The sequence below is a fragment of the Eptesicus fuscus genome, chromosome 7 (genome assembly GCF_027574615.1).
Source record: "Eptesicus fuscus isolate TK198812 chromosome 7, DD_ASM_mEF_20220401, whole genome shotgun sequence".
NCBI lineage: Eukaryota > Metazoa > Chordata > Mammalia > Chiroptera > Vespertilionidae > Eptesicus > Eptesicus fuscus.
This window is the reverse complement of record NC_072479.1, coordinates 26,134,645-26,161,500: the sequence shown is the minus strand read 5'-3', so window position 1 is coordinate 26,161,500 and position 26,856 is coordinate 26,134,645. Positions and strand designations below refer to the sequence as shown.

Below are 26,856 nucleotides of genomic sequence, written 5' to 3'. Positions count from 1 at the left end.
TGTGTCTTAAGCTGGAGCTACAGATTCACATGCTGAGATCATATCTGTTTGTTTAGAGGAAGATGTGCGTAAGGGAAACATGGAGCTACAGCCGACAAAAACAGAATATACACTGGGGTGGCCTGTAGCTCACAGAAAGACACATTCCAAGCAAAGACAGTGGGATACTGTCCTATTTTTCAGCATGTTTATCTTGTTTGTACATATATATTGGCAGCCCAGTGCTGTGATAATATGGGAGGAGTAGGAGAGATTAGGATGAAAAGGAACTGAGTTCTAACCTTGTTTACTAGTATATCTTTGCGAGGATTACTTGGGATAATGCAAAAGATAGGGCTTTATAAATTATAAACTGTTCTATGGATCTCTATAATGTTAAGGATTAAATGTGAGACAGATAGATGTAATGCGATAAATAGATAGACATAGGCATATCAATGCTAAGTTACATATAAGTAAAATAAGTGAGCCTGGCCGGCGTGGCTCAGTGGTTGAGCATTGACCCATGAACCAGGAAGTCACGGTTCGATTTCCAGTCAGGACACATGCCCAGGTTGCGGGCTTGATCTCCAGAGCAGGGCGTGCAGGAGGCAGCCAATCAATGATTCTCTCTCATCACTGATGTTTCTATCTCTCTCTCCCTCTCCCTTCCTCTCTGAAATCAATAAAAATATATTTAAAAAAAATAAAAAGGGTTTATTAATCAAATGAGCAGTGAAAACTCTTAAAGTAAGTGATTAATATCCCTACAAGCAACTGTACATACTTAAACAGGGAAACTGTCTCCCACCCATCATACAACAAAAACCTTCCAATCCAAATAATAAGCATGTGTAGACATAGAACAAATTAGGACATAATGAATTTAATATACTTATTAAATTTAAAGCTATTTTCTCATCAAAATATGCCTTATATATTACACTATAAAACTCTAGAAGGAAAAATAATATGTGGAAAATATGAGGTTTTTTGAATGTGCATTATAAATCTGAGAAAAAGTTTACTAACCATTCTGCTCATTTCCTTCCTCCTCTTCTTCCTCAAAGTTGGTTTTTAAAACTAAAGGATGGTGAATGGGTCGTGATATATTCTCCTGAGGTTTCAGGGGCTCCTGACTCTGCGTCAGGGGTGGAGTTCCTTCCTGAGTATCTTTTTGTAGTGTAATATCTACAGAGAAAATGCAACATTTCAGTCTTATCAAAATATATAATGATCAACCATTGTTCTTCTGATTAACTGTATATTTATGAAAAGGATATTAAACGAATTTATAGAAAATCAACAGCCTAGATGGTGTGGAAAATATATTAATTCATAGATATTAGATAGTAATTTAACCATAACTTGGTATATCACACACTTTTGGTATAAGTTAAAAGTGATCACAAGCATTACTGTATTCTTACATAAGATCTGCAGGATGAGACTATAACTTAACTAATCACATTATGACAAATTAACAAAGTCAAGCTCACTTAAGGCATAGCTTATGCTGGCAGAGTTTATGTGTCTTACTTGGAAGTGTGGAAAAATGATACCTTCAGATTTCTCTATTGGGTACACAGGAGTTAGACTGGCCAAAGCTCTAGGTCATATTTAAATGTTCTGTGACCTTCACAACTAACCAGCAATTAATAGAAGTGGTTAGTGAATACATGTACTTTTTATCATTACTAAATCAACTTCCTTTGTTTTCCACACCAATATTTATCTAATCTGGCTAATTATCAGAGTCAACTACAGAAAATTTTCTAAGCATCTTTTGGGTTTCTGCTTTCTAAACTTCTGGTTCAGAAGGTCTGAACTAAGCTGGGAAACCTGATACTATTGTTTCAATACCTCAGGTAAATTATAAAGGCAGCCAAGTGTGGAAACCACTGCTCCAAATCAATGATCATCTAACTGGGGTCCTGGGTCATGAGAAGGCTTTTAGTGGATATGCCATCTCAATAATTTGAAAACAACCAATCCTATTTCAGAGACTCAATTTCCACATTTATTTTCCCCTTAAGTTTGGGGAAAATAAATTTGAGAACGAGCCTGAGTTCACAAAAGCCTTTCTCCACTTTACAACATGAAGGCATACCCTTCACTGATGCCAAAGTTTACATTGCCCCAAAGAGAAATCCTCCTTCAGTGATTAATCAAACTACCACAAACCCATAGGGTTTTCTCTATTACCTTGACTTACACGCATTTCTTTTCTTTTAAATATATTTTATTGATTTTTTACAGAGAGGAAGGGAGCAGGATAGAGAGTTAGAAACATCGATGAGAGAGAAACATCGATCAGCTGTCTCCTGCACACGCCCTACTGGGGATGTGCCCGCAACCAAGGTACATGCCCTTGACCGGAATCGAACCTGGGACCTTTCAGTCCGCAGGCTAATACTCTATCCACTGAGCCAAACCAGTTAGGGCTTACACACATTTCTACCAGGAAAAAAATCATAGTGTGGTAGGCAAAATAATTCCTCCCCCCCACCTCCCAAAAAAGATGTCTATAACTGTGGCTGTAGATGGAATTAAGATAGCCAATCAGCCTACTTTAAAATTGGCAGATTATTCTGGATTATTTAGATGGGCCCAAGGTGATCAAAAGGTCTTTAAAGTGGAAGAGATGCAGAGGAGGAGAGCCAGGAAGGGAGATGTGACAGTGGAAGCTAGGTCAGAGTGAATGGGACTTGGACTTGACTATCCACTGCTGACTTTGAAGATGGAGGAAGCGGGGCATGAACCAAGATGATAGAGAAGACCTCTACAAACGGGAAAAGGCAAAGAAACAGATTTTCTGTCAGAGTTCCTCGGAGAAATGCAGCACCGCAGACACCTTAATGTTAACCCACAGAGTCTGCATCAAATTTCTAAACGATAGACCTACAAAATAATAAACTTGAGTTACTGAAGCCATTTGGTGGGGGGCCATTTTTATCAGATACCCAAGGTAAGTGCTATTGAGGTCAATGTTGGAATGTTCTGATTTCAAATGTGTGGTAGTAGTTAAATTTTTTCCTTGAAAGAAATTTGCTTCTTTCATTTCTGGACTATTGTTAAAGAACATATCATTCTTTTATTTTTTATTTTTTTAAATATATTCTTATTTATTTCAGAGAGGAAGGGAGAGGGATAGAGAGATAGAAACATCAATGATGACTGAGAATCACTGATTGGCTGCCACCTGCACACTCCCTACTGGGGATCAAGTCCGCAACCCAGGCATAGGCACTTGACCGGAATCAAACCCAGGACCTTTCAGTCCGCAGGCTGATGCTCTATCCACTGAGCCAAACTGGCTAGAGCAGAACATATCACTCTTTTAAAAAATATATTTATTGTTGAAAGCATTACATATGTCCCCTTTTTTTCTCCCATTGACCTCTTCTAACCTGCCTCCCCCACACCCCAGGCTTTCATCACCCTATTGTCAAGAAGATATCACTCTTAAGGGAAAGTCTCATGACATCAATGAAAAGAGCACTAGTAAGAAGCTCTAAAGGAAAAACATGGTTTTAAAACTTTTTAGCTATCTATCTATATCTATCTATCTATCTATCTATCTATCTATCTACCTATCTATCTAGAACCCTAATATGTAAATAGACTGAACTGTGCAACAACCGAACAACCGGTCACTATGACATGCGCTGACCACCAGGGTGTGCACGCAGAATGTAGCAAGAGTCAGCTGCAGCGGGATGGTGGAGCAGGTGAGTGGGGGCACCAGACCAAGGTGGGGCGCTGGTTGCTATCATCGGGGCGAGCCTCTGGTGATTACTGAAAATTCTTTGCTCCCACGTGTCGTGGTCCTGCCCGGCACTCACACCTGCTGCCAGTGCCAGAGCCGCTGCTCGCACCTACTGCTGGTGCCTGGCGCTGGCCCCAATCGCTCAGCGCCATCAGGGGGGGGGGGGAAGTGGTGGTTTGCCAGCCCCAGTCACCCTTCAGGGCTTCTCCACCTCCCCCTGCTCCTGAGGGGCGATTGGGGCTGGCAGCCGCCTCTCACACTCGCTGGTAGCAACAGCCCCGCTCACACCTGCAGCCGGCACCAGAGCTGTCGCTCACACCCGCTGCCAGAGCCTGGCACTGTTCCCGATTGCTCCGTTCTGTCAACAGGTGTGAGCAGCAGCTGCTGACCCCAATCACCCCTGAGGCTTCTCCACCTCCCCCTGCTCCCGAGAGGCAATCAGGGCAGCAGCTGCCACTCGCATCCACTGCTGGCGCCAGCCCCAATAGCTCTGCTCTATCAGCGGGTTTGAGTGGGGCCGGTGCTGTCAGCACGTGGAAGCAACAGTGGCAAGAGCAGGGCTGCTGGCAGACAGGGGACAGGGGCCACAGTGGGAGGGGCCAGGCGGGGGCCTGGAAGATGGGCCAAGACTTGCTCCTGTGCCCACCGCAGCCTCTCGGCCCACAGTTCCTTTCAAGGTGCATGAATTCATGCACTGGGCCCCTAGTTATCAATATATATTTCCAAGACTTGTCATTAGTTGCAAAAAAAAGCTTCATTTAATACTCAAAGCAATAAATGTTAGTCACACTTTTAAAAAACTTTATTGAGATATAATTCACACACCTTACAATTCAGCCATTTAAGTGTAATATTGAATGGTTTTTAGTATATTCACAAAGTTATGCAACCATCATCATGATCAATTTTAGGACAGTTGATCACCCCAAAAAAGAAACCTATACCCACTAACAGTTACTCCTTCTGACTTCCTAATGTCCCCAGCTCTACACAAGCAAATATACTTTGTTTCTATGGATTTGCCTATATTGGATATTTCATGTAAACTGACTCATACTACCTCTGGTCTTTTGCACATGACTTATTCCACTTACACTATTGTGTTCAATGTGTATCCATGCTGTCACCTATAACAATACTTTCTTTATATCCTATATAATAAAACCCTAATATGCAAATCAACCGAACGGCAGAACAACTGGTCGTTATGATGCTCACTGACCACCAGGGGGCAGATGCTCAATGCAGGAGCTGCCCCCTGGTGGTCAGTGCACTCCCACAGGGGGATCACCACTCAGCCAGAAGCCAGGCTCATGGCTGCCAAGCATAGCGGCGGTGGCAGGATCCTTTCCCACCTCCATGGCAGCGCTAAGGACCCCAAGGGGGATGTCCGCCTGCTGGCTTAGGCCCATTTCAACTGGGCCTAAGCCATCAGTTGGACATCCCCTGAGGGGTCCCGTACTGCCAGAGGGCACAGGCTGGGCTGAGGGACCCCCTCCAGTGCACAATGTCGTGTACTGGGCCTCTAGTAGTCAAATAATAGTCCACTGTATGAATATACCACAATTTATCCATTCATCAGAGAATGGGCATTCAGGTTGTTTCCTCTGGATTGTTATAAGTAATGTTGATATGAACATTTGTGTACAAGTTTTTGTGAGGATATATGTTTTCACATATCTTGGGTATATACTTAGGAGTGGAATAGCTGGTATATATGATGACCTTGTTTAACCTTTTGAGCCAGACTGGTTTCCAAAGCAACTGCGCCATTTTACATTCCTACCTGCAATGTATGAAGATTCCAATTTCTCCATATCCTTTTCAACATTTTTTATCTTTTTGATTGAACCATCCAGTGGGTCTGAACTGGTATCACATTATGCATTTAATTTACATTTATCTAATGGTTATAATGATAAGCATCTTTTCATGAGATGATTGGCCATTTGTATGTCTTTGAGAAATGTCTATTCAGATTATTTGCTCAGTTTTGTAATGGAATTTTCTTTATATCATTGAGTTGTAAGAGTTTTTTTATGTATTCTAAATACAAGTTCCTTATCACATATACGATTTGCAAAATATCTTCTCCCTTTCTTTTCACTTTCTTGATTATGTTCTTAGAAACGCAAAAGTTTCTAATTTTGATGAAATTCAATCCATGTTTTCTTTGGATGCTTTTCCTTCTAGTGTCATGTCTAATATGGCTTTGCATAACCTAAAGTTTCATATAAGAATTTTAAAATTTTATTTATTTTTTAATTTATCTTATTGTTGAAAGTATATATCGCCCCTTTTTTCCTATTGACTCTCTCCACCCTGCACCCACCCACTTACATTTACATTTTTGTTCTATTTTAAGTTAATTTTTGTGTAGGACCTAAGGAAGGAGTTCAAATTAATTTTTTTGTGTGGCTACCCAGTTTTCTTAACACCATTTCTTGAAAATAATTTTCTTTCCCCTACTATATGGTCTATGTACCCTTGTTAAAAAAAACAATTGACCATAAATTGACTTATGCAAAAGTTGAATTCTGGTCTCCCAATTCTATCCCATTGATTTACGTATTTATTTTTATGCCAGAATCAAATGGTCATGATTACTGTAGCTTTGTAGTAATTTCTAGATTTTGAAATCAAGTTTGAGTTTTACAATGTTATTCTTCATTTTCCATATTGTTTTTACTATTCTGGGTCCCATAAATTTCCATATATATTTCAGAATCAGCTTATCAATTTCTGTAAATAAGTTGGGATTTTAATAAAGGTGGCATTGAATCTGTAGGTCAAGTTAATCTATAGGTCTATATGTCAAGTCAGTATTTCCATATTAACAATAAAGCCTATTTATAAACAATGGCTAGCATTTAATTTTTTTGTTTCATTAATTTCTTTCAACAATGTTTTATAATTTTGAGTATAATTTTTGCACTTCTTTGTTAAAATAATTCATAAATACTTCCTTTTTATTGTAAGTGAACTTTTTTCATTTTTATCTTCGTTTATTTATTGATAGTATGTAGAAATATAATTCTTGTATATTAATCTTTTAGCCTGAAATCTTTAGAATTTTCTAAATAAAAGATAGTTTTACTTCTTCCTTTTCAATATGGATGCCTTTAATTGGTCTAATTGTCAATTGTCTAATTCTTCAGGATTGAATATAACTGGCAAGCATGAGCATCCTTATCTTGTTCCTGATCTTAGGGGAAAAGCTTTCAGTCTATCAGTATCCTATCTAATAATAGAGAAATATGCAAATTGACCATACCTCCGACACACCCATAAGCCATGCCCACAAGCCACACCCACCATCTGATCAGAGCAAGTATGCAAATTAACCCAAACCAAGATGGCTACAGCCACAGAGAGCAAGGTTTCCTAGGTAACAGAGGAAGCCAAGCTTTCTGCCTGCCCTGGCCAGGCCTAAGCCTCCACTCAAGCTACAAAGTTTCAATTATAGAAGGTAAACAAATTCAAACAAATGGCGGCAGAATGGAGCTTGAGAGAGCAGGCCAGGGTTGCCACAGGCAACAGGGGAAGCAAAGCTTTCCGCACACCCTGGCCGGGTCCACCTGCTTAAGGCAACAAAGTTTCAATTATAACCCCAACACAAATGGCTACTGGCCTCGGAGGGAGCCCCAGGCTTGGCTCTGCTCCAGGCTACAAAGTTTCAATTGTAGAAGGAAAATAAATTCCAGATACAAGGGCCTCCATTTGCGTTGCCAGGGAGCGTGGCCCGCCTGCAAACCACCACAGGCCCCTCGCTCAGGCCGCCCAACACCCCAAGGGAACCCCCACCTGATCCAGGACACCCTTCAGGGCAAACCAGCTGGCCCCACCCCTGTACCAGGCCTCTATCCTATCTAATAAAAGAGTACTATGCAGATTGACCATCACTGCAACACACAATATAGCTGCCCCCATGTGGTTAAAGATCCTGCCCCCATGTGGAAACAAGATGGCCACCACAAGATGGCCAGCAGGAGAGGGCAGTTGGGAGGCACCCAGCCTGCAAGGAAGGGCAGTTGAGAAGGACCAGGCCTGCAAGGGAGGGCAGTTGGAGGTGATCAACCCTGCAGGAGAGGGCAGTTAGGGGTGACCAGGCCGGCAGAGGAGGGAAGTTGGGGGCAAACAGGCTGGCAGCAGAGTGGTTAGGGGGTGATCAGGCTGGCAGGCAGAAGCAGTTAGGGGCAATCAAGAAGGCAGGCAGGCAAGCAGTTGGGAGCCAGCAGTCCTGGATTGTGAGAGGGATGTCCGACTGCCCGTTTAGGCCCGATCCCGATGGGATCGGGCCTAAACGGGCAGTCGGACATCCCTTGAGGGGTCCCAGATTGGAGAGGGTACAGGCTGGGCTGAGGGACAACCCCCTCCGTGCACAAATTTCGTGCACCGGGCCTCTAGTCCTATATAATAAAGCGGTAATATGCAAATTGACCCTCACACCCTCACATCACAAGATGACTGCCACCACATTGTCACAAGATGGCTGGCAGGGGAGGCAGTTGGGGGAAACCAGGCCAGCAGGGGAGGGCAGTTGGGGGTGACCAGGCCAGCAGGGGAGCAATTAGGTGTCAATCAGGCTAGCAGGGGAGTGGTTAGGAGGCAAACAAGTAGCCAGGCAGGTGAGTGGTTAGGAGCCAGCAGTCCCAGAGGGGTCCCAGATTGGAGAGGGTGCAGGCTGGTCTGAGGGACCCCCCTCCCCCAGTGCATGAATTTCGTGCACAGGGCTCTAGTTAAGTATAATACAGGATATATATGAAAAATCCACAGCTATCAGGTTGAGCAAGTCCCTTTCTATTCATAGCTTGTTTAGTGTTTTTATTATCATAAGAGAATGTTTGCTTTGTCAAATGCTTTTTCTTCATCTATTATCATTACATGTGTTTTTTCCCCTTTATTTTATTGATTTGGTGTATTACATTGACTGACTTTTTGAAGTTAGATCAATCTGTATGTCTGAGATAAGTCACACTTGGCTATGTACTACAATCCATTTTTAATGTTCTTTAATTGAATTTGCTACAATTTTATTGAGTGAGTAAAACAAGAGTTATTTGAGCACAAGCACTACATTTCCCTAAGAATTTAATAACTGAGAGGGCTACTAAGTGATTAATAGGTGGGTAGTATATACACCTTGAATACACTAGGTGAAGGAATGATTCATGGTCAGGGCAGGACTGAGCAGAACCATGTGAGATTTGATCACGTTACTCAGAACAGCATACAATTTAAAACTCATAAATTGCCCTGGCCAGTGTTGCTCAGTGATTAGGAGCATTAGCCCATGCACCAAAGGGTTGCGGGTTTGATTTCTGGTCAAGGGCTTATACCTGGGCTGTGGATTCAATCCCTGGGCCCAGTCCAGGCTCATGCAGGGAGACAACCAATTAACGTCTCTCTCACATCCATGTTTCTCTCTCCCCCTGCCCTTCTTTCCACTCTCTCTAAAAATCATTAAAAAAATATGTAAAGGAAGGAAGTGGAAATAGTTTTAGAAGATGAAAAAACATTAATTTTTAAAAATTGTTTATTAAAATATTTATTACCTTTTTTAAATTGTGAAATATAGCACATATACAGGACAGTACACAAACATCACAAAGCTAACACCTAAGTCAAAAAATAGCCTGTGTCCTCTCCAATTTATACCACTTACTTCTTTAAAATATATTTTTATTGATTTCAGAGAGGAAGGGAGAGGGAGAGAGAAATAGAAACATCAATGATGAGAGAGAATCATTGTTTGGCTGCCTCCTGCACGCCCCCTACTGGGGATCGAGCCCACAACCCGGGCATGTGTCCTTGACTGAAATCAAACCCAGAACCCTTCAGTCTGCAGGCCGACACTCTATCCACTGAGCCATACCAGCTAGGGCCAGTTTATACTACTTTCCTTCTCCATACCTATTATACGTAATCACTTTGTGATTTTCCTTCTAGTTTAATTAGTAGGTATGCATCTATTAAAAATTAAAGTTTAATTTTGCTTAGTTTTGAGCTTTTTTTTAAATGGAAACAAACTATCTTCTTCTTTGTCTTCATTTAGTCAACATTATAACTCTGAGATGCACGCTGCCCCTAAATTATACATAACTTTATCTTGGTGAAATGATTTTAGATTGTTTTCCAAACTGCTTGTTTCAACCTATGTAACTAACTACAGTGCACAAGAATTCCCAATGTTCTTTGTCTTTATCCACAGTTGGCAGATTTAAATTTTTTTGCTAATAATGGGTGCATCATGATATATCAGTGGCTTTCATTTTAATTTCTGTAATTACTAAGAAATGATCACATTTTCATTTGTTGATTGACATTGGATCTCCTGTTTTTCAACTGTCTGTCTGCTTTCTGCTCATTGTTCTATCACAGTGGTTCTCAACCAGAGATAATTTTAACCTGTTTCCCCTAAGGAACACTTGGGAATGGTTGGATGTATTTTTGGTTGTCACAGCTGCAAAGAGTTGGCATCTAGGGGTAGATGCCAAAGATGCTGCTAAACATCCTACGAGGCGTGGGCTAGACACCCCCACAGCAGAGTATTATCCAGCACAAAATGTCAATAGTGACAACAAAGAGAAACATATTCCTTCGGGCTCTATGCCTTTCCTTTTGATTTTTCATCAAATATTGAGCCCAAGTCTTTTGGGGGGGGTCATATAAACAGCATGTACTACAATATCTTCTCCCATTCTGTGGCTTATCTTTCCACCCTTTTCATGAATACAAATTTTTATTTTAATGGATCTAATTCATGCATCCTTTCTTGAATAGACAATATTTTTGTGTCCGATTGCCTTCTGAAGCCTTTAAAGGTTGAGCTTTTACATGTTGGTCTATAATCTACCTAGAATTGATTTTTATGTATGGTGTGAGAGAATTTCATTTTTCCCTCCTTAACTGAAAAGACCATCCTTTCCTCCGTGCTCAGTCATGCTACCTGTTACAAATCAAGTGTCCATCTCTGCAAGGATGGTTCCAGATTTTCATTCTGTTCCATTTGTTAATTTGTTTGACTCAGCTAACACTACACTGTCATAATCTTTATCATTTTAGAGACCTTGGTATCTGGTTGAACAAGTCCTATAATTTTGGTTTCTTCCAGCAAGTCTTGACTATTCTTGGTTTTTTGAATTTCCAGGTAAATTTTAGAACCTGTTTGAATTTGAGATTGTTTTTCTTATATTTTTTAAATAGATGACGGGCATCAAATCATTATGGTAATTCATAGGTTATTGGATGTATTTTAAAAAGTAATAAAAATTTTATTTTCAAATTTTAGTATTGACAAAATGTTGGAAAGTACATCCTTTGCAACTATTCAAATTTATGATGAAATAGTTTAGTTAATCAAAAATGTTTTAGGAGATAGATCATCAAAAATAAAGACCACTGATCATTATACCTTTCCATTCAGTGTATTAAAATATTTGTCAGAATAAGAATGTTATAGGATGAACAAGACAACACATTTAATGACCAGAAACTATCCAGTTAGAAACACGAAATAGATAATTCAGGTGAATTACTTGTTAATCAAATAATGCAAAAAAAATTTTTTTCTCACACAGTAAAGTTTACCCCTCCATAATGGTTAAAATAGTGATGTGCTAACAGTTTTGATACATATTTTTATACCTTTGTTGATTTGTGGTAACTTTTCCATGAGACCTTAAATACCAATGATCTTTGCATCATTTGTTTGTTTTGTTTTGTGAGACAGTTTTAGAGTCAGACAGAAATGTATTTGAATTGAGGTACTGCCACTTATAAAATGTGTTATTCTGCCTGAGATATTTAGCTTCTTTAGGTCTCAGTTTACCCATTTATAATGGGAATACTAACTATTTTGCAGGGTTTTGTGATGAGTAAATAAAATTAGGCATGCAAAGTGCCCACAACAGTGCTGCCACATAGAAAATATTTAATATAGGACAGTATTTGAAAACACTAAATATGAGATTTTCCCATTTCTGATAATGCTACTTTGTGTGTTTTTTAAATCATAATTAAAATTTCAATTGACACTGTTCCAAAAAGCAAGTCTGTGGAGGTCTCAGATGCAACTAACAAATGGTAGGACTAGAGAACTAATATTTGAGTAGCTGCCTTTATTTTATTATTATTATTATTATTATTATTATTATTATTATTATTGAAAGTATTACAGATGCCCCCCAACTTCCTCATTTGTCCCCTCCACTCAACCCTCGCTCCACCCCAGGCCTTCATCATACTATTGACTATGTTCATGGGCTATGCATATATGCATATATGTTCTTTGGTTAATCTCTTCCAGTCCCCCATATCCCTCTTCCCTCTGAGATCTGTCAGCCTGTTCCACACATCCTTGTCTCTGGATCTATTTTGCTCCTCCATTCATCATGTTCATTAGATTCCACATATAATTGAGATCATGTGATATTTGTCTTCCTCTGACTGGCTTATTTCGGTTGCATAATAATCTCCAAGACCATCCATACTGTCACAAAGGGTAAGAGATTGTTCTTTTTCCCCCGCTGCATAGTATTCCATTGTATAAATTTACCACCACTTTTTTATCCACTCATCTACTGATGGGCACTTGGACTGATTCCAGATCTTATCTATTGTAAATAACACTGCTATGCACATAGAGGTGCATATATTCTGATAGGTGTTTCAGGATTCTTAGGATATATTCCCAGAAGTGGGATTACTCAATCAAACAATCTCATTTATCATTGCAACAACTACAAAAATAAGATAACTAGGAATAAACTTCACCAATAAGGTAAAAGACCTGTACTCAGAAAACTTTAGGATATTAAAATAAGAAATAGAGGAAGATAAAAACAAGGAAGAGCATATACCGTACTCATGGATAGGAAGAATTAACATCATCATTAAAATGTCTTTATTAACCACAGCAATGCAATAGATTCAATGAATAGACTCAATGCAATCCCTGTTAAAATACCAATGGCATATTTCACAGAGCTAGAACAAAAACTCCAAAATTTTATGTGTAACAAAAAAAGCCCCCAAATGGCTTTAGGAATCTTGAGAAAGAAAAAAAAAAAGTTAGAGGAATCACAATATGGGTATCAAACTATACTACAAAGCCATTTTAATCAACATAGCCTGGTACTGGCACAAGAGCAGTCATATAGATCAATGGACCAGAACAGAGACTCCAGAAATCAACATATGCCATATGTTCAATTAATATTTGACAAAGGAGGCAAGAACATATAATGGAGTAAAGGCAGTCTCTTCAATAAATGGTGTTGGGAAATTTGGACAGGTACATGAAAAAAAATGATGAAACTTGACCACCAACTTACACCATACACAAGAATAAACTCAAAATGAATAAAAGACTTAAATGTAAGTTGTGAAACCATAAAAAGCCTAGAAGAAACTATAGGCGGCAAAATCTCAGACACCTCTCATAGCAATACGTTTACAGATACATCTCCTAGAGCAAAGGAAACTAAGAAGAAAATAAACAAATGGGACTACATCAAAATAAAAAACTTTTGCACAGCAAAAGAAACCATCAACAAAATTTAAAGGGAGCCCACTGTATGGGAGAACATATTCACCAATGATACATATGACAAAGGGTTAATTTCCAAAATATACAAAAAACTTATTACAACTCAACATCAGGAAGACAAATAATCCAATTAAAAAAGGGGCAAAGGGTCAGAACAGATACTTCTCCAAAGAAGACATACATATGACCAATAGACATATGAAAAAATGCTCAATATCACTAATCATCAGAGATGCAAATTAAAACTAAAATAAGGTATCACCTCACACCTGTCAGAATGGCTATCATCAACAAATCAACAAACAACAAGTGCTGGCAAGGACTCGGAGAAAAAGGAACCCTCGTGCACTGCTGGTGGGAATGCAGACTGGTGCAGCCACTGTGGAAGACAGTATGGAGTTTCCTCAAAAACTAAAAATGAAACTGCCTTTATTTTATTGTACTTTCAGCAGCACTTTGGATCATGAATGAGAAGAAACAGTGTTCAGTCAGGATGAAGAATAGCCCATTCAAACACAAATTGTTTCAAGGGTCAACATTGTATGGGTTATGGCATTTATGCAACCCTTCTTCACCTTCCCCCAAAGAGAAAAGAACTGAGTTGAACAAATCTCCTCTCTTATGACCATTAACAATTAATTGTTACTGTCTTAAACTCAAAATTAGTCTTTTACTGATGCATATATTCAAGTCAAAGTGTTTCTTGAACTATTTAAGAGCCATTTATTAGACAACTAGTGGCCCGGTGCACAAAAATCATGCAAGGGGGGGGGGGGGGTGTCCCTCAGCCAGGCCTGCACCCTCTCCAAATTGGGACCCCTCGAAGGATGTCCCACTGCCGGTTTATAGGGATCGGGCCTAAACTGGCAGTCGGACATCCCTCTCGCAATCTGGGACTGCTGGCTCTTAACTGCTCACCTGCCTGCCTGCTCGCCCCCAACTGCCCCCTGCTGCCAGCTTGCTCACCCACAACTGCCCCCTGTGCCAGCCTGCTCACCCTCAACTGCCCCCCCTGCTGGCCTGCTCACCCCCACCTTTCCTCCCCACTGGCCTGCTCACCTCCAACTGCCCCCCTGCTGGCCTGCTCTCTCCAAACTGCTCCCCCCCCTGCTGTCCTGATCACCTCCAACTGACCCCCACTGACGTCCTGCTCACCCCCAACTGGCCCCCCTGCTGGTCTGCTTACCCCCAATGGCCCCACCCCTGATCACTCACAACTGCTATCCTACCCTGGCCTGATCATCCACAACTGCCCGCCCCTCTTGGCCTCTAACCGCCTCTACCTCGGCCCCACCACCATGGCTTTATCCAGAAGAACATCCAGAAGGTCTCCTGGAAGGTCTCCCAGTCTAATTAGTATATTACCCTTTTATTAGTATAGATAGAGGCCTGGTGCACGGGTGGGGGCCAGCTGGTTTGCCCTGAAAGGTGTCCCAGATCAGGGTGGGGGTTCCCCTGGGGCGTGGGGCAGCCTGGGCATGGGGACTGTGGTGGTTTGCAGGCCGGCCATGCCCCCATGGGGTGAGGGTCCCCGATAGGGGGATGTGGCCAGCCTGGGTGAGGGGCTGAGGGCTGTTTTCAAGCTGGCCACACACCTTTCAGGGTGGGGGTCCCCACTGGGGTGCCTGGCCAGCCTGGGTGAAGAGCAGGGCTGTTTTCAGGCTGGCCACACCCCCCATCGATCCAGGCTCCCAGCCCCTCCTTTTTTTCTTTTTTGGTTTTCAGCGCCTCCTTGAGCGGAGGCCAGGGCTGGCTGGAATCAAGTATCTAGGATTTATTTATCTTCTATAATTGAAACTTTGTAGCCTTGAGCGGAGGCCAGGGCCAGCCAAGGCAGGTGGGAAGCTTGGCTTCCTCCATCACCGGGGGCAACCCAAGCCTCCTGCTTGCTCCAGCTCCGTGGCCGCCTCCATCTTAGTTGGGTTAATTTGCATACTCGCTCCTGATTGGCTGGTGGGCATGGCTGGTGGGTGTAGTGGAGGTACAGTCAATTTGTATGTTTCTCTTTTATTAGTGTAGATAGTTTTTCAAGACTTAGAATAAAAAGGTGATGTACACATATTCATTTAAGTAAGAGCTTCTAAAATGAGCTGATCCAAAGTTCATTAAAGTGGCCACATAGCCCAGCTGGCGTGGTTCAGTGGTTGAGCATTGACCTATGAACCAGGAGATCATGGTTCAATTCCCAGTCAGAGCACATGCCTGGGTTGTGTGCTCATCTCAAGTGTGGGGCATGCAGGAGGCAGCCGATCAATGATTCTCTCTTATCATTGATGTTTCTATCTTTCTCCCTCCCTTCCTCTCTAAAATCAATAAAAGTATAAAAAAATAAAATAAAGTGGCCATATAGTTGGCCAAGGCATCTCTCTAAGACACTGACTTAGAATAAATGAGAATCAAATAGCCCATTCAATTGTTCATGATAGAATAACATGGCAATTAACCAAGGAGATGAATAATTGCTCTAATGTGTCAGCTACTGTGTTTTGAACAAACTGTCCCCTAGCAAAATTTGGAGAGTTCATTAAGAGGAACAGTTATTCTGAGTACACTAACCTCTAACATATGTCATGGCAGAGAAAAAAAGTACCTAACATGCTTGCAAAGAAAATATAAAATGTATTCAGAAATACCTACCTACTTCACATAATTATAGCAAATATCAGCTGATTTATGTTATCTTAGCACCATCATTTGATTTAGCTGCTATATGCTTCTAAACTTGTAGATGATAACCAGAGGGATTTGGCCTCTTCTTAAAATGTCTGGTTTACCACATTTAAATGAAATCTCTTTCAAAAGCGTCCAAAAACTTTTTTAATTTGCTAGCAGGTTAAAGTTTAAATTGCAAAAGGACTGACAGGCAGTTTTATACTTTTAGACAAAAAAATGCAGAACTCTTGATAATTGCAGTCAGAGCTTAAAGACAGCAAACAACAGCAAATCAACTAATGAAAAATTGCTTTTGGCAAACACCTCCTTCTGCAAGAGCACAGCTGGTGACTTAGATAGCATTGCTGGGGCTCCAACTCACCCACTTAATCTGGACCACATGATGAGTCTTAATTCATCGACCAGAGGCCTTAGAAATTATCACAAGTTGCACATTTAAATGTCTAAATTTTATACTATTTTAACCTGACTGACAAAATTACACATAAATTGAGCTATGCAATGTGAATCGATGCTTTATTATTGTTGTTATAATCCCACCCTAAATTTATCAATCACATGCACTTACTAAAACATAAAAAGGTAGATTTCAATAAATGTACAGTTTTGTAAAGTAATCTTTGAGGTCAGTTTTATGGTCCCAGTTTTGGTTAACATGGACCTTGGTGAATAGGTGCTCCTGGAAATATTGTAGGAAATATTAGGTCTACAAAAGATCAAACTATAATTTTTGAGGTATTGTAATATTTCCAAAATGACCTGATGATATGGTCATTCAATACATAATTCAACTGGCTTGGTAGTTTTCCTACAGCCTAGGAATTGAACATGCTTTCCTAGAGCACAGAAATGTGTTGCAACAGAGGGAAAATAGCTGGGCTCTTAACACAAATACAGAGATGGGCAACAGTAGTTTTACAGTTGTAATACAAATAAATAATACAACAATTAATAAATAATAATACAAGAATAAACGCTATGTTTTGCAAACCCACAACTGTAAAACTACTTTTGCCCACCCCTGTACATACTGTTCAGAACTGTCTAGGGTAGAATTGGCCACTATGTGATAGGTAATTCGAAGTTCCTATAGTAGGTGCTTGGGATTTATCAGCAAACCAAAGGAAGATATCGGCTCTTATGGAACATTCATTCTAAAGGGAGGAGTCAGACAACAAACATTAGATGTAGGAAACAAGTATATTATATTGGATCTGAAAAAAATTATAAGGAATATGGCAAAAATAAAGTACAGCAAGGCCAGGAAGATTGGAAATCTATAGGGAGGAAGTAGAAAGGCTGATTACATTTCAAAAAGGGTTCAGAATACACCTATTAAAAGGTTATATTTGACTAAGGCTTTGAAGAGGTAAAGGAATTGACCATAAAGATATTGATAGAAGAGGATTTCATGCAAAGATCCTAAAGCAGGAGCATGCTAACATGCTCTAGGAAAAAAGCAAGGAAACTAGTGTGGTTGGAGCAGAGTGAGCAAGTAGAAGAGTTGTGGGAGATAAATTCAGAGAGGTATCAGAGCACTAGATCAAGTAGAGTCATTTAAGCCTCCTTAAGAAATCCCAAAAGTACAGAATTCAGAGAGCTTTGAGGTTGGTGAACATGTCCACGTACCAGGAAAGTGGCATAACCCAACCCCACAGGAACAGAAGTTCCTGTGCTCCCACCTTTTCAGACCTTGCCTTGTGTATCTCTCCACCTAGCTGTTTATCTGTATCCTTTAAATCCTCTATTATATAATAAACTGATAATGTAAGTAGGAGTTTCTGAGTTCTGTGAGCAATTCTAGCAAGTGATTCAATTCAAGGACTGAAATCATGGGAACCTCCAAGTTGTAGCCAAGTTAGTTGTGGGTAACCTAGGGGTCTACTACTTACAATTGATATCTAAAGTTTGGGTACTCTCTCTGGGCCAGTGTGGGTCAGTGGTTGAACATTGACCTATGAACCAGGAGATCACAATTTGATTCCCAGTCAGGGCACATGCCCCAGTGGCTGGCTTGATCCTCAGTAGGGGACATGCAGGAGGCAGCCGATCAATGATTTTCTCTCATCATTGATGTTTCTATCTCTCTCTTCCTCTTCCTTTCTCTGAAATCAATAAAAATATGTTAAAAAAAAACAAAATTAAAATAAAGTTAGCTAATTAAGACCTGTGTTTTGGGTCTTTGCTAATTTTGATTATCTTATATAAGAAAGAGGTAATATGCAAATTGACCTCATACCCTCGCACAAGATGGCCACCCCCATGTGGTCAAAGATGGCTGCCACAAGATGGCTGGCAGGTGAGGGTAGTTGTGGGCAATCAGGAAAGCAGGGGACGGTAGTTAGGGGCAAGCAGGCCAGCAGGGGAGGGCAGTTAGGGGCAACCAGGCTGACAGGGAAGGGCAATTGGGGGGGGGGACCAGGCCTGCAGGGGAGGGCAGTTGGGGGTGATCGGGCTGGCAGGGGAGCAGTTTGGCGTCGATCAGGTTGGCAGGGGAGTGGTTAGGGGGTGATCATGCTGGCAGGCAGGTGAGTGGTTGGGAGCTAGCAGTCCCGGATTGTGAGAGGGATCCCAGATTGGAGAGGGTGCAGGTTGGGCTGAGGGACACCCCTCTCCCCAGTGCACAAATTTCATGCACTGGGCCTCTAGTTGTCAAAATAAAATTGAATTGTAGGATACTCAGCTGATGTCACAGAGAATTGTTTGGTGTAGGGGGGGGAAACACACTTGTTTGGTGTTAGAAGTGTTGTGAGTATGCCAGTAGTGTAAGAGTGAAGGAAAAACACAGAAGTGTTTTTTTGTGTTTTTTTTTCCTAGACAAACTGACATAAAGAGGGTAAAGGACAGAATAAAATTAGTCCTGGTGAATTCAAACAGATAAGTGGACATGATAAGGCTATGTTCAAGGGGCTCTCTCTCATCTCCTCTAGATAGAGGGAAAGGAGGCTGAGGAAGCAGGGTATTCGCAGCCCAGGAACCCAGCTTATTCCCTTTCACAATGGAGGTGGAATGCGGAGGGGAGGGTTTGCTCTCAGTGCATGAATGTAGTTGTGACTCCATTAAAAGTGGGAAAATCTTACTCCAAGAATCAGGCTCAACTTTGACACCCGTTGATGAAATTGAGACTTCTAGAAGTTACACTTGACCCCCAGATTTTATGTCTAGTAGATCAGAATAATAAAATGTATCCCTACAAAACTTAGCCCAGGGAATGTCTGAGAGTGGTTCCCAAATAATTGTCAGTTGCACATTCTACTTTTTTTTTTCTTTTGGTTAACCCTCACCTGAGGATATTTCCTTTGCTTTTCACACCTTGCCTTATGTATCTCTCCACCTAGCTGAGAGAGGCAGAGAGAGAGAGAGAGACAGAGAAACATTGATGTGAAAAAGACACATCGATTGGTTGCCTCACACATGCTCCTCAACAAGGGCAGGTAGTCAACCCACAACCCAGGTACATGCCCTTAGCAGGGAATCAAACCCGAGACCCTTTGGTGCATGGACCAACGCTCTAACCACTGGGCACACCGGCCAGGCATTCTACCCTTTCTTTGCCCAAACAGGTTTCCCTCTATCCTGAAGAGTTGGTTTGAAAGATAGTAATATTACCCATAGACCATTCAGAAGCAAATTATTAACTAAATATAAAGAATTCAGTATAATGTTCCCCATAAAATAAAATCATACCATGTGTAAATCAATGGGGCCAATCACTTTGTAGATGCAAAACTTCCATCCCAGTAGATTACCTTTCAGCAGTCATCCATCCATCCCCCATCCGTCTATCTATCTATACATCCAGTTTTACTGAGCATCTGTGCTCTAGATACTGTGCAAAACATTGGTAAGGGAACTAGTTATGATCCCCATCCTTGTAATGTTTACAGTTTAGTAAGAGAAACACTGATCAAGCTATTACAAGTGTGATGAAAATTATGAGAATTTTCCAGAAGACTAGAATAGGGAGACTTAATTTCTAGTTATCCATTCGCCAAGGATTATCTGAAGCCAAGTTTTCACATCGCAAGGACTGATACCCTGTAAGCTTATTACTAGAACTATTCCATCAGGAGAATGTCATGGTCACAGCAGGAGAGCAATGCAACATCAGGGAAACCAGACACCGCCAATGTCTTAAGCAAAGTTCTTGCCATTCACTGTTTTAGGGCCTGGTGTCTTCTGAATCTTCCCCACCCCCTGAAAGTAGAGTGAGGTTCACCACATAATAGAACCTCAGTAACATCTGGTTGGATTAAATTGTGCTACAGGTTTTGCAGCTGTGGGGTCACATTTTCTCTACCGCTAAAGTCTTAGGAAGAACCAAGCTGCTCTTCTGGAAGCAGAAGTGTGCAAAACAGAGCAAGCCCTTGCTCTCCCTTCCTATAAGAGGTCTCTACACATTCAAAGAGACAGTGTGGAGGTTATGACCTCTGATCTTGGCTCCAGTGGTGTGATGCTTGCAGAGACACAGTTTCCTTCTGTCTAGTGAGGTCAGTAGTCATCTCACTTTTCAAATGAATAAAATCCACTTCAGATACACAGTCACAGAAAGTTTAACTTGCTCTTTGTTCACTTCGTTTATCTTGTTAGCTACTCGATGACTCATTCTAACTTCATCTCATGATTCTTGCTAGAATCCTCCCAAATCATCCATTGGCGATTAAACCACATTACTCATCATACTTTACTTAATGTGTTATTATCTGCTGCTACTCCAAAACCAGGTTATAGTATGATATGCTTATGTTATTCAAAACATATACTCACTGCTACTTGGTGGCAAAAATAATCCATTGATATTTCGAGGTTTGCTGTGATAAAAGATACAACTGATCTTCACACAGCCAAGAGGTTGAGTTTCCCAGAAGCATGAAATACTGCAGTTTTGCTGAACAAAAAAAGGTGGGAGAAATATAATGATCAGATGTCATAAAAAATACCATGAGCTACAATACAATACGAGAAAAACTATTGCAATTACTGATATAGGATACTGGGTGTGTTTCCTGGCTTTCAGTGTTTTTAAGCTCTGTTCTTTAAAAGATGCAATGGAGCCCAACTGGCATGGCTCAGTGGTTGAGTGTGGACCTATGAACCGGGAGGTCATGGTTCAATTCTTGGTCAGGGCACTTGCCCTGGGTGTGGGCTCAGTCCCCAGTGTGGGGCGTGCAGGAGGCAGCCATACAATGATTCTCTCTCAACATTGATGTTCTATCTCTCTCCCTTTCCCTTCCTCTCTGAAATCAATAAAAATATACACTGAGTGGCCAGATTATTATAATCTCTGAATGCATAATAATCTGGCCACTCAGTGTATATCCTATATAATAAAAGGCTAATATGCAAATTGTCCCCTTGACCAGGAGTTCGACCAGCAGGCAGGCCAGCCAACCGCCCATGTCCCCTGCCCCTGGCCAGTCTGGCTGGACCTCACCCATGCACGAATTCGTGCACCAGGCCTCTAATATATATTTACTGAGTGGCCAGATTATTATGCTTTCAGAGATCATAATAATCTGGCCACTCAGTGTATTTAAAAAAATAAAAGATGCAATGGATATTCCTAAAACATACTCCTCCACTTTTCTATGATTTTTCAATTGAGCAAAGTGCAAAATGCCTAAAATTCAGTAGTGGGAAAAAATATGTATTCCCTATTGTTTTATAAAAGTAAAAATATTATTGAAGGGAAATCTTTTTAACAAACAATGATGCTGAGTAATTCTACCTGCATTTCCATGTGTCTAAATCTGCAAAGTGGACTTAGACATTTTCCCTCTCTCCATAATGAGCACACAGTGTCACTGCCAAGGGCCTTTTCACAGTGTCGGAACCGGCACTGGGAACCCTGGAAGAAAAAAGTAAACAGTGTAGAAAACTCAATATATTAATGTTAGTGTTCAACAACAGTAGGCTGCTAATTAATGAAAGAAAATATGAGATCAAATTATAATTTAAAAATACTACTAGTATAAGGCCATAAATTTAAAATTTGACCAAGTAGTCTATTTTTTAGTGAGATTGAAAATATAATCAATTAAATAACACATCATGTCACAAGTCGGTGATGAAAATGCTATTTTTTATTATCATTTAATCCATATGGCTCACTCAGAATAAATATGAGACCAGTGATACTTTTGATCACAGTCTAATGAAGAAAGCCAGAGTGTGTTTTTATAGACTCTCCAGCCATATTCTACTTATGGAGATGACCTCTATTACTCAACCTTTTTATTATATAATGTTTTCTCGCTCAGTCTACAAAGACACTGTTAAGTGTGTTTATATAAGGAAAGTGAATGGAACTTATACTTTAAATTGTTATGGAATTTTAAGTAATTATCACATTATGGTACATTAAATATGCTTTATGCCCTTGTTTTACACAGATAAAACAATTGTGCCAATACATGTACATACCAATACTTTTTTTATACCAATAAAAGCAGATGTGGATTATTTCAATGGGCTATTATACCTTTTTTTATTCTTTGTCTTTTATACATAGATCTGTAGTGAAAAAAACTGTACGGAATTTTTTTTTAGGCAGAGAGATAAATAACATAGAATAAAAGTATTCCATTAAGTTCTTTTCTCTTTTGACACATGTTTCATGATTGTTTTTTATCTTTTACCACCCTTTTACTCTGGTTTTCACTCTCTACTTCCTTTTTAAAAACACTATATATATATATTTTATTTCAGAGAGGAAGGGAGAGGGAGAGAGAGATAGAAACATCAATGATGAAAGTGAATCATTTATTGCCTGCCTCCTGCACAACCCCTACTGGGGATCAAGTTCACAACCCAGGCATGTGTCCTGACAGGAAATTGAACTGTGACCTCCTGTTTCATAGGTAGATGCTCAACCACTGAGTCACAGTGTTGGAATCAGCGCTGGGCTCCTACACTTTTAAAAGTGGATAAGTACAATACTGTACAAATAGTGGATCTCATAGTACAATACTGTACAAAGAGTCTAGATAAGTCAGTATTTGAACTCTTGGCTTCACTACTTGTTGATAATCACAGTCAATACATTATTCATCTTTGTGCTTCCATTTCCTCATATGTGAAAAGGATAATATGACCTCCTCACAGATTGTTTTAAAGGTTATGTGAGATACAGTACTGTGGTTGCTATCATTGTATTGATTGATTGAGAACTTACTACCACATCAATCACTGTGCTAAGTACTTGGAGACATACTGTGAAACAGACAAAACTCTCTGCCCATATAGAACATAAATTATATTATTACTAGAGGCCTGATGCATGAAAATTCGTGCAAGAGTAGGCCTTCCTTCCCCCGGCTGCTGGCACCGGCTTCTCCGGCACCCGGGACCCGGGCTTTTCTCCTCTGGTGGCCAGCAGGCACCCGAGATCTGGGGCGCCTTCCCACGGGCCACCTGCAGGCACCCAGGACCTGGGCTGGCTTCCCTCCAGCCCTGGCTTCGTCAGGAAGGACATCTGGAAGACGTCCGGTCTAATTAGCGTATTACCCTTTTATTATTATAGATTTTTAACCATAAGGTAACAGGCACTAGAAGTGAATCTAATTCTGACAAAGAGGTTGATTATATTCAGGTTTCCTAGCAGAGATGAAACACCTTAAACTAGATACATCATGCCTTTCACTGGGTTCATTCTGGCATGAACATAAAACTCCAAACACTTAGTTTCTACATTTATTTGGTTTCATTGCAATCCATTAATCCTAATCTCTTAACTATGTTTCCCAATTAACTTTATAAACCTAATTAATATCTGGCTAATTTGTTTATATTACTTCTTTTCCTTTTTCCATGATATAAATGTTTGTTGTTACTTAGACTCTTGACAGGGGAAAATTCATTACTTGGGTTAATGAATTTCAAATAAGGAATCAATTTGATTAAACTAAATTTGATAATGACCTGAATTTATTTGAATTTATATGACTGAAACCACACTAACCAAAACAGTATGATGTGTCATATTATGTTTCCATATTAGAAATTTGATATCCCAAAGAACCATAATATAGGCAAAGTGCCACATCAAGATGAAAAGAGCCATTGGCATGTAACTGGCATACATAAGGGTAGTTTCAAACAAATATTTTTAAATTATCACAAATATTTTAAATGATTTCCACAGAGAAATTCAATATATCAATAATACATGATAATCTTTTACTTCAGATTTTAAATACATAAAATATTTTACATAAAAATAGTAAATTTTGGTTCAGCAATACAAATTATTGCCATATCTTCCTTCATTCTAGAAATCTTTAACATGTGAAGTACTATAAATTGTATATTTACCTTTATGCATGTGGAATTAAAAAAGAAATAGCAGTCATTCCCAACTTCTGCCATTTGCAACTTTCTTGCTGCTAATCCAATGTTTTTTAATATAAAAATTGCAGAAATACAATTATAAGAACTATCAGTGTGTAAGGGGAAAAATAATTTCTTTTCCAGAGTCTTTCAGGCTATCAGTATTATTCCTTTAAAACTGACCTCCTGTTGACAGTATATTACATAATAGATACTTCTTAAAGAAATTTAAATTAGAAGATACCTTCTCTAGCTTTGCAGAAATGTTGAAAGTGGTTGCTAGTAAGCACACAAACTCAAACTTCCAGAATTTTCCTTACTGTTATCAAATCCATTGTTTGCTCATCATAAATGACCTCACCTATAACTGTAGGTTAGTTTGCCTTAGTGAATACTGTGCAGTATTTCTCTTACTCAATTCTAGTATAGTAACCAAAAACAGCTAGTAAAAATAAAATAGTATATTTTCTTTCAATGTTCTGATTGAATACGAACATAAACTAGCTCATAATTGTATAACTCAAAAGTATTAAGTATTTCAAAGTAAATGGCTATTTTTCTACATATGGTTTGAAAACAAAACTAAACTTTTAAATAGGTAAATATATTATCTATATTTTAAGATAATAAATTATTAAAATATATACTCACTACTATTGACTGATTTTGAAAAAAAAATCATTCAGATTGCAATATTTTAATAGGTACCTGAAAATAAATTGGATTACTTATTCATCTTGTAGTAGCTATATTCCATTCATTACTCATCCATCATAAAAGGAGAAAGAGCTTCTTCCTAAAGTAGAAAGGATCCAGAGCACTTGCAAATTTTGAGACTGTGTTGAAAGCCAAGTGATATACTTTGATTGTAGAATGAGACATTTCAATCAGCAGTTGAGTGTTTCTTCATCTTATTATCTTTACTAAAAGTATTAGAACCTAGCAGAAATTAACAAAAATATTCATAGTAGGTGACTTAGAAGATGCCATAGAAATGACAGATTACACTAGATTAAAATGTACTTTTAAATTGAAATGCACTCATTTGGAAACTTAAAAGATCAACATATGGATTCCCATTGTGGGCTAAGTAAAACAGATTAACTGAGTACAAACTTGTTGAATATAATACTTTGGAGTGAAAATCTAGGAAATAAAATAAGAAACTAATATTTAGAAGATAATTGTTTGCCTATAACTTTAAATGAGAATATAATAAAAAGAACTGGGCAGTATTCAAAGTAAGTTATGAAGTAGAGAATAAATATTTGGCTGAACCCTTAAATATATTAGCAAAGATTTAAGGAAAAATCTAATATCTTGCCTTTTATTTTGCCCTACTAATGCTATAATAAAGTAACCATTTTAGGCATATAATTTACTGGGGAAAACCCCCCGTAATAAATATATTTAAGTGGTGTTTACCTCCAGATAAACTCCTTCTCCACTTATCAAGTTTTAGCTGCATTGGACTATTTGCAAATACTGTTACCAAACACCATTATTGCATGATTACATGTAATGCCCTGATTAAAGCCATTGTGAAAAATATGTTTTACAGTACACCTGGGAAAAGCTAAAATAATGTTTTTACCTCTTGAAGTTTGTTGTGAACAACTATATTCCATTAAACACAGCAAAAACCAAAATGTGAATTTAATTTTTTTTTTTTTGTCATTGCAAAGAACAGCAAATAGATCCATACATTTTGGTAGTCTTTAAAATGCTTGGAACTCTAATCTCTATCTTTTTAACTTTTCTTTCTTTCTTTCTTTCTTTCTTTCTTTCTTTCTTTTCTTTCTTTCTTTCTTTCTTTCTTTCTTTCTTTCTTTCTTTCTTTCTTTCTTTCCTTTCTTTCTTTCTTTCTTTCTTTCTTTCTTTCTTTCTTTCTTTCTTTCTTTTTCTTTTCCTTATTGATTTTCCTATTATTAAAGTCATTCTCATCTTCAAGGGAAAGCTATGACCATATCAATGGGGATTTTTACTCCTAGTAATGAAGTGATGAGAAATTTGCCTCTGCAGCTGGGGGTAGGCCCCAAAATTCTGTAAATATTTTGTGTTGGTCAAGGTAGACTCACATTTGTGTCTTTCATGACAGGTGCATGTTAGAACACTAGCACATCAGTCACAGAAGAAAGTCTTTCTTCCAGTTTGTAATCCAGTAACACCACTTTAAGTGTGGGGGGCAGGTAGTAACTCCGTGATGGCTCTTCAGGATTGTGAGAATCAGGCACAGCTGCTAGCTACTACCCATCAGCGCGGGAGTCCAGTTTCTAAGCCGGGGTTGGTCCTGAGGCCCTCTCCTGACTTGGACTCCCCTTTCTGCAACAGGCTTTGCCTCAGGCACTAACAAAACAAAGGCGCTGGAAATAAAAGAGTGCTTTCTTGAGTAAAATTGGTTAGCTTTATTGGTATTATTAAAAAAGCAAGTGGAATGTTTTTTAAGATAATCCTTTCTCAAAAATGATAGAATGTCGGACCTAGAAGATTCTGTGGCAGTTTGGGAAATGACAGTTGATAGTTGTGAGGGTTAGTTGTTGTCCCCTGGAGACTTATG

At 39.5% G+C, this 26,856-nt stretch overlaps 1 protein-coding gene across 4 annotated transcripts in view; it reads right to left on the bottom strand.

The window, feature by feature from the left end:
• Nucleotides 1-26,856, bottom strand: part of C7H12orf50 (chromosome 7 C12orf50 homolog) — a 46,249-nt gene that overhangs the window by 18,755 nt on the left and 638 nt on the right. For 2 of the 4 annotated variants that reach the window (XM_028148650.2, XM_028148651.2), the window contains exons 1-5: nucleotides 26,378-26,779; nucleotides 25,008-25,238; nucleotides 21,700-21,819; nucleotides 20,739-20,859; nucleotides 1,012-1,170 (exon numbers count right to left, since the gene is read on the bottom strand). In XM_028148650.2, the coding sequence (XP_028004451.1) occupies nucleotides 1,012-1,170; nucleotides 20,739-20,859; nucleotides 21,700-21,711 (292 nt within the window). In that variant the 5' untranslated portion in view covers nucleotides 21,712-21,819; nucleotides 25,008-25,238; nucleotides 26,378-26,779. Of the gene's footprint in view, nucleotides 1-1,011; nucleotides 1,171-20,738; nucleotides 20,860-21,699; nucleotides 21,820-25,007; nucleotides 25,239-25,893; nucleotides 25,980-26,377; nucleotides 26,780-26,856 lie in introns of those variants that run through there. The other 2 variants (XM_054718813.1, XM_054718812.1) reach the window with 2 other exon arrangements.